This window comes from Esox lucius, chromosome 11, assembly GCF_011004845.1.
Source record: "Esox lucius isolate fEsoLuc1 chromosome 11, fEsoLuc1.pri, whole genome shotgun sequence".
Taxonomy (NCBI): domain Eukaryota; kingdom Metazoa; phylum Chordata; class Actinopteri; order Esociformes; family Esocidae; genus Esox; species Esox lucius.
In genome coordinates this window covers 14,938,253-14,949,810 of record NC_047579.1, presented here as the reverse complement: position 1 = coordinate 14,949,810, position 11,558 = coordinate 14,938,253, and the positions used below count along the sequence as shown (strand labels likewise).

Here is an 11,558-nt window from a genome sequence, read left to right as displayed (position 1 = left end):
ATCCATTATAGGAAGACAGTTCTGAGTCAATAATCATGACCTTGTGGCTTAATGGTAGAACCAACTTCCCCCTTGAACTCTGTTTTCAAAGAGCATTGTAAATACCTCAATAGCACCCCCTATTCCTAGTAACAAGCCCTGTTCAACTTTTGACCATCATATCTACAATGCGGGACCATGTGACAAAGGTACAATTAATGAATAGATCAGCTTTTTCACAGAAATTCTCTGTGTATAATTTTATGGTGTTATGGTGGTGACAAAACTCCATCAAAAACGTCTTCTGAAATGTCCACGTTTTTTAAAAACAAATATATCCAACAGCCATACAGTGGTGATATTAACCGCAGAGCACAAGACGTACAGTGAAGGGAGATTGAAGTTTGCCGATTAAGCCAGTGGCTCACCCACCAATTTCTGACAATTTACATATTGGCTACAAAGGCCATGTTTGACGCAACGTTCCACCAGATCTCCTGCAAATGTGGGCGGAAGTCTCTGGGAATGAGATTAAAACGTTGCATATCATTTTAATATTAAATGGTTGATGTGCCTGATAGTTGCAGTAGGATTATGTGATGTGCGAGGGCAGAGAGTGTGTAAAGGTGAGGCAGAAAATAGAACCCCAAAACACATGAACAGCAAGAAACAAAATGTGTAATTTTTATTACTCATTCTTATGTCAATAACATATTAATGGACATGTCCAATGATAGAGCAACTTTGAAATTCCCCTGCATATCTCATGTGAAATCACTGTCAAATACTCCAGACGTCTCATTACTCTTGCTGGTGACTCCTAACCCATTTGGACACCTCATAAGGTGTCAACTATTTGTAGACCTTAGATGAATCTTACAACTGAAGTAGATTCATTAATATGAACTTACATTTTTATTCCTTTATTCAACTGGGTGTGGTCATTTGAGAACCAATTAGCATATATAATGAGGACGTGGCCAAAGACATAACGATTGCCAGACTCAGTTATAGACTCAGTTACACAAATACAATAAAAAAACACAATATACATTGGAACAGGTGTAAGAATTACACCAACAAATTACATCATAAGATGCAATGCATATGAACAGTAACCTGTGTGGGCTCATCACAAGGAAACGTATGTACAGATGGGTAAAATGCTTTGTAGGTACAGTGAACAAGGTAGCAGCTCAGACAATTTGTTTTTGTAGGAGTAATGGGTGATTAAAGGGTGGGTGATTAAAGTTTGACTGTCTTTGCCAATTTGCTACATTCAGTGGCAGCAACAAACTGAACAGTAAACTTTTTCACGCGTAAGTTTCAAATATCACTTAACGGCCCCCCAACGTGAGTCCTCGTGTTCCCCAGACCTGAATCAAATTGGGATGTTATGTATTGGTGCCCAGGAGCTGATGCCCTGATCCAGGTCTGACTCGAGATCCTCCAGGACACCATCCCCCATCTCATCAGGAGCATGCCCAGACGTTGTTGGGAGTGCATACAGGCACATGGGGGTCATACACACTACTGAGTCACATTATGAGTTACTATGATGAAATTCACACATCCTGGAGCAGCCTGTGATTTCAATTGTCTATTCTGATTTTCGGTGTGAGTTTGAACCCAATTCTGTAGCAGTGTACTTGAGTAAAGTTTTAATCATAGAGTGCCAATAATTGTAGCACACATTTTGGAGAAAGTATTTTGCTTTCATTTTTTAAAATCTATTTACTTTCATTAAAGGTTAGCTTTTTTGAATATTTGGAATGAAAAACCAAACAGCAAAATATACCAAGGGTGGCAATATTAGTGGAGGGCAGTATGTGTTCCGACGGCAGTTGCTGACTTCTGGACAACACCAGAACACAAGGAGATGAAACGTAATTACAACATTACACATTTAAATTGTATCTGATTTATTTTCATCTCTCATTTCAACATTGCAAAAGGACATGCTTAATGCCATATTTAATGACACAAATTTAACGTTTCAGCATTTCAACCAAGCAGCACATCCTCACAACATCTGGTTTCATAAAGTGGAAGTATCCGGGCAGTTGAATTTCACAGCATCATAATGGACTTCTTCTTCCTGAATTTGCAGTTGAGTCAGTTGGGCAGTCGAGTACAGAGGCACATCCTGGTTTCTGGAGCTAGAGAACTGGATGCTGGCATAGTGAACATCAACCTGATGGCCTGAGTCCACTGTCTGTGGTGTGGGAGGTGTCAAGGCCTGGCTTGAGACATTGTCAAACACAGGACTAGGCTCATCCTGATGGGGAGAAAACATACAACATAGGGGTCAAATCATTTCACAATATAGCATTGATTTAAAAAAGCCCATTTGAACTCTTTCGAACTCATATCAGCTGTCGATGACCTTCCTTTGAATTACTGCAATGGCTGCAAACTGCCTTCTTTCTTAAACATGAATATTTGTTTAAATACCACAAAATATTCTTCATTAAAAACCTGTTACTGGCAAATGGGTGCCGCTCTTGCAAGGGAACAGGAGGAAGCCGAGGTAGAGAAGAAGGAAAAGTGAGAGGTGGAGGAAGATGTGTATTGTTTTTGAATGAAAGTCTCTACAATGTGACAAAACCGAAAGATTATTTTCCAAGCTATATGAAAGTGGTGACAAATGAAAGGAGATTATGTGCTCTTTAAAATGAAGTACACGTTATTCTGATTTCAACAAACTCACCTGTCCGATCACTGCTTTGTCTCTTGTGTCAAATGTGGATTTGGAGGACTTCTTCCTATTTTGTAAATGAATGAATGAATAACTGTATCACAGGTTTGAAACATGTCCTTTTTTACCGTTTATACTGTACTTCTGCCCAATGTGGACTTAACTGAAAGCTCTTCTTTTTTGCTTTAGTAGTTTCCTTTCGATGAGGAGCAGGTGAGAGGGAACATACGCTTGTCAAAATTGACAGATTTGTTTGAAACTGGGCAAAACCTTCAAGCCTCGGACAAAATTATGATTTAATATTTACTCCATCTGGACTGAAAGCTGTATTGGTTTTATTTGTTGTTTGTTTTCATTTGTTTTGTGTTATACTATCTCGTGTGTACTAGGCTGAAGCTAATGCTAAAATGGTCTATTGAAACTGAACATGGCAGAAAACCTCATGTTGTCTTCGAATTAAATTGATCTGTGTAGCTAATAGTACGACTACTATTTAATTAACCTGTGTAGCCAGTAGTACAACTGTTATTCAATAAACTTGTGTAGCCAATAGTAGAACTATTATGTAATAAACCTGTGTAGCCAATACTACAGCTGTTATTTAATAAACCTGTGTAACCGATATTAAAACTGTTGTCAATAGTATAATAGTAATTGAGAGCTCTCTGTGCTCTTGGTTTAGTGTTAGTAGTGTATAAAGATCTTAGACTCCTACTGAGCTAAGGTACAGCCCTTATCACCCATGGTGTGACAGCAGCGTGAATTAATACATAAAAAAATCAAGATTAATCATGAAAATTAATTAATCATGAAACAATGTAAAATAAGATTAAAAATTGTTGTTTAACTCACCTGAACCATAGAAAGCCAGGAAGAAAAACCCCAAGAATCAGAACCACTATGATTCCTACAACTCCCATAATCCCAGATGTCAGTTCCCACACAGACAATACAGGACAGCAGAGTTCCTCATTTCCGTCTTTTACATAACTGTAATGTTCGCCTGCATCTTCACCGCTGTTTGACACTAGATACAGGGAGTTATTTTGGATCTTTCGGTCAATGATGAGACGTCCATTCTTGAACCAGATAAAGACACGGTCAGTCAGAGTACAGGTGGTGTTGCAGGTCAGTGTCTTATCATGTCCAGACGTTGCATTGGTCATCTTGTGTTGTTGTTCACACTTTGTTGCAGTTGTTGCTGAGTTGAGAGTGAATTGAATATATGAAGAATACTCAATTCTCTTGTGATGAAAAGTAGTATTAAACATTCACCTTTTGCACTATTACCACTAAACATCAACAAGCAACTTCTATTGCTGGCATTTTGGAATTGTTTTTAGAATATTCTAGTAGATTATGTCTAAAAGAGAATTTAATGAAAGGGCAAACAATAAATGAAATTGTACCTGCCAAAGACCAGATAAAGACCATCATCAAACATCCTTCTGTTGCCATTGTTTAATCTCCCACTCTGCCATCATAGAAACAATGATTAATAAACAAGTACTGTATATCTGATTAATTACTAGACCTTAAACATTTATCTGAACACATCGTAGAACCCTGACTAAAACATTGTGATAAACTGCATTATCAGAATATATAGCTGATTACAAAAAACATAATACAAAATCTTTAAATCTACTTACAGAGTTAAGTGAATGCTTGTCTTGTACGGTAAATCTCCAACGCAGTGTGAGAAAACAAGCTTAGAATGTGAGTGCCTGTGGTTGACACAGTGTACTCAGCTGTTGTTCCTTCCTAAGACACTAATTTGCATGACAGTCTATTTATGTACATTAAATAACAAATGTGAAATACATAGCTTTTTTCAAAGACATGAAAACAAGGATGCAGGTCAGCTAACTATGTCCCATATATTAGGGCTAGGTTACATCCTGTATTAAGACAACAACCAAAAATGCAGTTTCTGTGTAGATTTTAGGATGATGTCAAGACACTGCTCTAACAAACTCTGAGCCAGGTGTAAAATAGCTCCTGAACATCTGTAAAAGCAATTTGTGAAATGGGCTTTATAAAATAAAGCTAAAATAAATGAATTTTATGCATTTATCTTAGTTGATTTTTACTGATTCTGCCATGTTTGGTCTCTGGGCCATCTATCCATTATAGGAAGACAGTTCTGAGTCAATAATCATGACCTTGTGGCTTAATGGTAGAACCAACTTCCCCCTTGAACTCGGTTTTCAAAGAGCATTGTAAATACCTCAATAGCACCCCCTATTCCTAGTAACAAGCCCTGTTCAACTTTTGACCATCATATCTACAATGCGGGACCATGTGACAAAGGTACAATTAATGAATAGATCAGCTTTTTCACAGAAATTCTCTGTGTATAATTTTATGGTGTTACTGCGTGCAGTATGTGACAAAACTCCATCAAAAACGTCTTCTGAAATGTCCACGGTTTTTAAAAACAAATATATCCAACAGCCATACAGTGGTGATATTAACCGCAGAGCACAAGACGTACAGTGAAGGGAGATTGAAGTTTGCCGATTTAGCCAGTGGCTCACCCACCAATTTCTGACAATTTACATATTGGCTACAAAGGTCATGTTTGACAAAATTTGTATTACTCATTCTTATGTCAATAACATATTAATGGACATGTCCAATGATAGAGCAACTTTGAAATTCCCCTGCATATCTCATGTGAAATCACTGTCAAATACTCCAGACGTCTCATTACTCTTGCTGGTGACTCCTAACCCATTTGGACCCATTTGGATTTTCAACTGGGTGTGGTCATTTGAGAACCAATTAGCATTTATAATGAGGACGTGGCCAAAGACATAACGATTGCCAGACTCAGTTATAGACTCAGTTACACAAATACAATAAAAAAACACAATATACATTGGAACAGGTGTAAGAATTACACCAACAAATTACATCATAAGATGCGATGCATATGTACAGTAACCTGTGTGGGCTCATCACAAGGAAACGTAGGTACAGATGGGTAAAATGCTTTGTAGGTACAGTGAACAAGGTAGCAGCTCAGACAATTTGTTTTTGTAGGAGTAGTGGGTAATTAAAGTGTGGGTGATTAAAGTTTGACTGTCTTTGGGAATTTGTTACATTCAGTGGCAGGAGCAAACTGAACAGTAAACTTTTTCACGCGTAAGTTTCAAATATCACTTAACGGCCCCCCAACGTGAGTTTTTTTGCGTGTGATTTCAGGACTCAGAGTTCTAGAATGTGATTATGATGTCACAATACATTTCATCCACAGCTTCCCAAAAACACCATGCTGCTCATGCATTTCATTTTTGATTTCAATTATATTAGCAAACCACTACCAGCATCAATACTGTTAAAAAGTATAATGAATAATCATTGACCAACCGTAAAAAATGCTGTCCTCTTTCTAAAGATTGCGATGCAAAAGATACTGACACGCTTCACTTGTTGTACCAATAAAACATACGCTAACTATCAGGCAATAGGTGGTGCGTAAATCATTTATTTATGTAATTATTCAGAAACTTTGAAAAGTTTGACAAAATTAAGAATTTCGATTCTTGCATGTTTAGTTGTGGACAAATAGATTTTTGAAGATTAAGTTAAGCTTTTTTCTGAAGAGCAATTTGTGTGGGGGACACCAAAGGTAGTACACAGTATACAGTTTTGCAGAGCTCCTTCGGTAGCTCTGCAAATTCAGCTATTGTGAGTGTGAACCCTACTATTATAACACAAACTGACTAGATTAACCTCACATTAGCTGTGTGCATTGAGTGCTTTTCAGATGGTTGACACAAAGACAGTCACCTTGCCAGCTAAGGAAAATTACATACATTGTATTGCAAGCTACTCTCATTGACTCAAATTCAAACAGCTGCAAACACTGGTTGATGTTACTGTAGCTAGCTAGCAAACACCAGTTGACCAACTTGTACCATTGACCAACTTGGGAGAGTGTGAGGTGAGTGATCAATAAAAGGATTTTTTCATTACATACATTTTCTTGATTGTTTGTAAATGTTCTATTCTTTTTTACTACATCTCATTTGGGGCTCTTCCATATAATGTCATGTACTTTGTAAGGAGAAAATATCTGGACGGATGATCTAACAACATTGACATAATTATATCTTGAAGTGGGTTGATAGAATAAATGTATATATAATACCTCACATGCTCACTGTAAAACTAAAGTCTGTTTAGAGCCCTGCTGTATTGTGTTGTGCACCTTTAAGAGGGCATGGGACTGTTGGAGCGGATCAACACCAAGTTTGAGGGATGTGTCAATTAAGATTTGTTGACTGGATAGAAATTAACTTAACTGTACCTATTCTAGCTGTAGGTATGGATATACATATTTTTAAGTGCACATTTTTAAGTGTGCATTGTTAATGCGGGACAAAAGGATCTAATGTCGAGATGCTATAGCGACATTCGGCAAACGTATAGCCCTGTGGCGTAGGGGTTAAAGACAGCCTCTCACGTTGGAGAATCCAGTGAGAGCAACAACGTTCATCACTTCTGATTGCGGGCCGGCTGAACTAGGCTTGCTCTGTTCCTTTTCTGGTTGTGACAATAGGCTATAGTGCATGCAAATAATGGAGTGAAAATATTATACAAACAAGTACAGGTTTACATTAAGTACTATCTGAACATTATTCCTGTTTATCATTAACTTGCTTGCATGTTACATTTGCTTCCATCTGCTGGAAAGTGCAACCTTCTAATTCATGCTGTATGAAAGACCCAAACATGTCTATGTCGGTCACTGACAGAACCATGAGATCCAGTATTTCCTGATGGACACCGCACACTGCAGTGTAGTTTAGGCACATGTTTAACATTATGGATCTGTGCCAGGTTCTTAATCTCCTTAACATGCTGAAGCTTCTTTCAGATTCTGCTGAGGACATGGAAAAACAACCTAACAAGAACTTCCACCAGATCAAACAAGCCTCTGACCTCAACAGGCATTTCTCTTAGGATATCTGCATCTTCTGTGGTACTTTGACTGGAACTTAGGCAGTTGCACTTTCAAACTCTCCCTGTTTAGTTCTGGGTACTGATTTATAACCTCATCCATATTTCCTGTGAGAAGCTCCGCAGTTTAAGAAGTCCGTCTGATTAAACCACTCTTGGAACTGCAAAATTCAACCCTAGTGATTTTGGAGCATGCTGACTTGCCTCACCAATATACCGGTTTGGTGGCTGTCTTTGATTAGGAATTTGAATGGGTTCAATTCCAAGAGAGTCAACCATTGACACTGCTTTGTTAAAGACATCCTGTAGGCTCTCCTCGTTTATTTTGGCTTGAATAGGGGATTTTACGCACTCTGTTGCAGCTTGAGATCTTGCAATGGTTTCTATGTGTTTCAGCAGAGACTTATTTAAACACTCAAGTTCCCCTAGGCTAAAAGGAGTCCAATGACTTTTTTCCCTTTAGCCCCTTTGGTCTCTAGGAGACCATTAGCCTTCACCAATACAGGCCATCTCTTCAAAACTTGACAACACACTGTCCTACTGAGTGAGAACTGAGATAACATTCTTGCTCAGAATCTCCAGCCCATGAACCCATTGCAGGGAATCATATATTAGGGGAGAAGATGTGCAAGCAGATTGATTGACAAGCAGTGCACACCACAGTCAACACAGAGAGGCAATGGGTGCTGTCTCTTCAGCACAGCCTGTGCTCCTGTGTACTTGCGTCCCATACTGGCATATGGGAAGATTCAGTCTCAAAAGGACATTAGCAGCTAGCCTAGCTAGCTCCTCTTAATTGGTCCATTATACTTCATACAGACCAATGAATATTTCATTTGGCACCAGGTCATGATTCACATATCTTAACACACTGACTCTTGCTCTTTACCTTCTACGTCTTGAGTGCCATCAATTATCACAATCAAATTGCCCACAAAGTTCAAAAAAGGAATTATGGCCCAAAAACAAATTTTGGGCCATAATCATGACAACGGAATTATCAAGTAGACAGAGTGGGATCATCCTTTGATATACATTTTAAAAGCTGATATACAGCTCTGGAGAAAATTAAGAGACCACTGCACCATTTTCTTTCCTTTCCAAAAAATTTGAAAAGGAAGGTTTTGAGTAAGGAACAGAATGGTTAAAATTAAGAGACCACTGCAAATTGAACGCAGTGATCTCTTAATTTCAACCCTTCTGTTCCTCACTCAAAACTTTCCTTTTCAATACAATGCCTTGCCTCTGGCTGACTTATTGCCCAGGCACTTGACCACTGTGCATCTATGGGCCTTGCCTCTTGGGCATTAACTGTGACAGCATGACGGTGGGATTTATTTTGCTGATGACGATCAAAGCTAACGAAAGCATGCTTCCAGTAATTAAATCCCTCGGAGGAAAAATCAGGTTCTGCTTTTTTTCCAAAGTGCTCTTTTTGATGTTGAATGCTTTGACACACTGGGAACAGAACTGCTTTCAAGGAGGGGCTATAATGAATCCATGGATGTTGCTTGTACCAACTGTCTTGAAACCGAAGAACTCTATTTGACAGTCTCTGTACCTCCACATACCTCAGGCTGGTTTGGCTTCTCTTCAATGTCTACAACACTGACGTCTGTGCTGCTACACTCATCTTCCATTGAACTGTCACTGATTCTCCCAACTATCTAAAACGAATCTCCTTTAAAACCTTTGAAACATTACATATTAACTATCCAGTTCAAATAATGAATATACTCAGAACAGACTGTTTTTCAATCTGAGTATTAGTTGCTAAATGCTTCCAATAACAATATTATTACTGCTACAAGCTAGCACCAGTAATGTGATTAACTATCTAGCTAGTTAACCATGTAAAGCCAGACATAATTCTACAACTGTACAGTGCAGTGGCTACTCTTTTTGAAGAAGGTCCTCATGTCAATACATATATTTTTGGCTGCAATTCTGTTGTTAATCTAAAACACAAAGTTGGTTGAGACAAAGTATTACCAAAGCTTTCTCCAGTCACCACATTTGTATACTCCACGCTCAACTACAGAATTGTCTCCATCCAACACAAGTGAATGTATGACAGGTAGCATGCTAGCAGTAGCATATGGCAATAATATACATTTTGAACAAAACACAAATAATCTGATTTGATTTTGATTCGCTGTTTTACCTTTATAAAATCGTCTCTTAACTTTGGTGGGTACATGTCCCCACCGTCCCACCCAAAATATATGCCCTGGCTTCTGCCCAATGTGCACTTAATTAAAAGCTTCTGTTTTTGCTTAAATTGTTTAATTTTATGTGGAACAGGTGTAAGCTATGTTTGTCCAAATTGACAATTTGGATTAAAACTGGGCTGAGCCTCGAAGCCTTGGACAAAATTATGATTTACTATTCTTTCCATCTGCACTAATAACTGTTTTATTTGTTGTTTGGGTTGATTGGTTTCGTTATACTATCTCTCATTTATGCTAGGCTAAAGCAAATGTTAAAATAGTCTATTGAAACTTAACATGGCAGAGAACCTCATGTTCTCTTTAATGATTATATGAACCTGCATAATTATATGAATCCGTGTAGCCAATAGTACAACTGTTATATAATAAACCTGTGTGGCCAATATTAAAACTTAATAGATGAACCTGTTTAGCCAACAGTTAAATGGTTAAGAAACGCACCTGTGTAACCAATAGTATGAGAGTAATTGTGAGCTCTCTATGCTCTTGGTTTAAACTTGGGTAGTGTATAAAGATCTGAGACTCCTACTGAGTTTATTTACAGCCCTTTCTCCGGTGACAGAAGAGTGAACAAATAAAAAATAACATTAAAATAAAATTACAAGTAGTGGAATTACTCACCTGAACTATAAAAAGCCTGAAAGAAAAACCCCAAGAATCAGATCAACCACCTTGATTCCTACAACTCCCATAATTATAGATATCAGTTCCTAGCCTTCGCTTCCCAAGTGCATCAATGAACCTTGGCCGCCCATGACCCTGTCTCCAGTTCATCACTTTACCTTCCTTGGAACACTTTTGATAGGTCCTGACCACTGCAGACCGAGAATCCCCTTAAAGGGCTGCAGTTTTGGAGATGCTCTGACCCAGTCCTCTAGCCATTACAATTTGGCATTTGTCAAAGTTGCTCAGATTCTTGTGCTTGCCCATTTTTCCTGCTTCTAACACATGAACTTTGAGGACAGAATGGTCTCATGCTGACAGGTGCCATGATAACAAGATTATCAGTGTTATTCACTTCAACAGTCTGTGGTCATAATGTTATGGCTGATCAATTTACAATCCATATTTGCTTGCCTCTTTATTGATACGTAACAAAATGCAATTTAAGGTGCCATGAATTATCTTGTGATAATTCATATACAATATAGTTCATATACATTTTAGGTTACATTACTGACTTTCTAAGATGTGTTCACACATTAAATAAAGCTAGCAATTACAGAACTTGATGTACAAAATTGCAAAAATAAGCTTGCTAACATTGAGCCAAATTGTATGCAAAATGTAATTACAAATTTGAAGGTCAAAGTTGCCCCCACGCTCTTCAGAATATAGCCCTGAACCTCACATACAAGTGAACAGACATACAAATGAACAGATACATTGGGGAGAACAAGTATTTGATACACTGCCGATTTTGCAGGTCTTCCTACTTACAAAGCATGTAGAGGTCTGTCGTTTTTATCATAGGTACACTTCAACTGTGAGAGACGGAATCTAAGACAAAAATCCAGAAAATCACATTGTATGCTTTTTTTTATAATTAATTAGCATTTTATTGCATGACATAAGTATTTGATCACCTACCAACCATTAAGAATTCAAGCTCTCACAGACCTGTTAGTTTTTCTTTAAGAAGCCCTCCTATTCTCCACTCATAACCTGTATTAACTGCA

At 38.0% G+C, this 11,558-nt stretch overlaps 1 protein-coding gene across 1 annotated transcript; it reads right to left on the bottom strand.

Moving 5' to 3' along the window:
* Nucleotides 1-1,880: 1,880 nt before the first annotated feature.
* On the bottom strand, nt 1,881-4,434 carry LOC105029920. The gene is made up of 5 exons (XM_013131260.4): nt 4,330-4,434; nt 4,087-4,151; nt 3,530-3,878; nt 2,690-2,744; nt 1,881-2,257 (listed from the first exon to the last, which is right to left on the bottom strand). The coding sequence occupies exons 2-5, from the start codon at nt 4,133-4,135 to the stop codon at nt 2,018-2,020; spliced, it is 693 nt and encodes a 230-aa protein (XP_012986714.2). The 5' UTR covers nt 4,136-4,151; nt 4,330-4,434; the 3' UTR covers nt 1,881-2,017.
* Nucleotides 4,435-11,558: the final 7,124 nt, after the last annotated feature.

Excerpts from the sequence above, each read along its gene's own strand:
- LOC105029920 (XM_013131260.4), bottom strand. The coding sequence starts at position 4,135 with ATGGCAACAGAAGGATGTTTGATGATGGTCTTTATCTGGTCTTTGGCA. Across the intron at positions 3,879-4,086 it reads CTTTATCTGGTCTTTGGCAG|CAACAACTGCAACAAAGTGT; the intron begins GTACAATTTCAT and ends CTCTCAACTCAG. Across the intron at positions 2,258-2,689 it reads ACAAAGCAGTGATCGGACAG|GATGAGCCTAGTCCTGTGTT; the intron begins GTGAGTTTGTTG and ends TCTCCCCATCAG.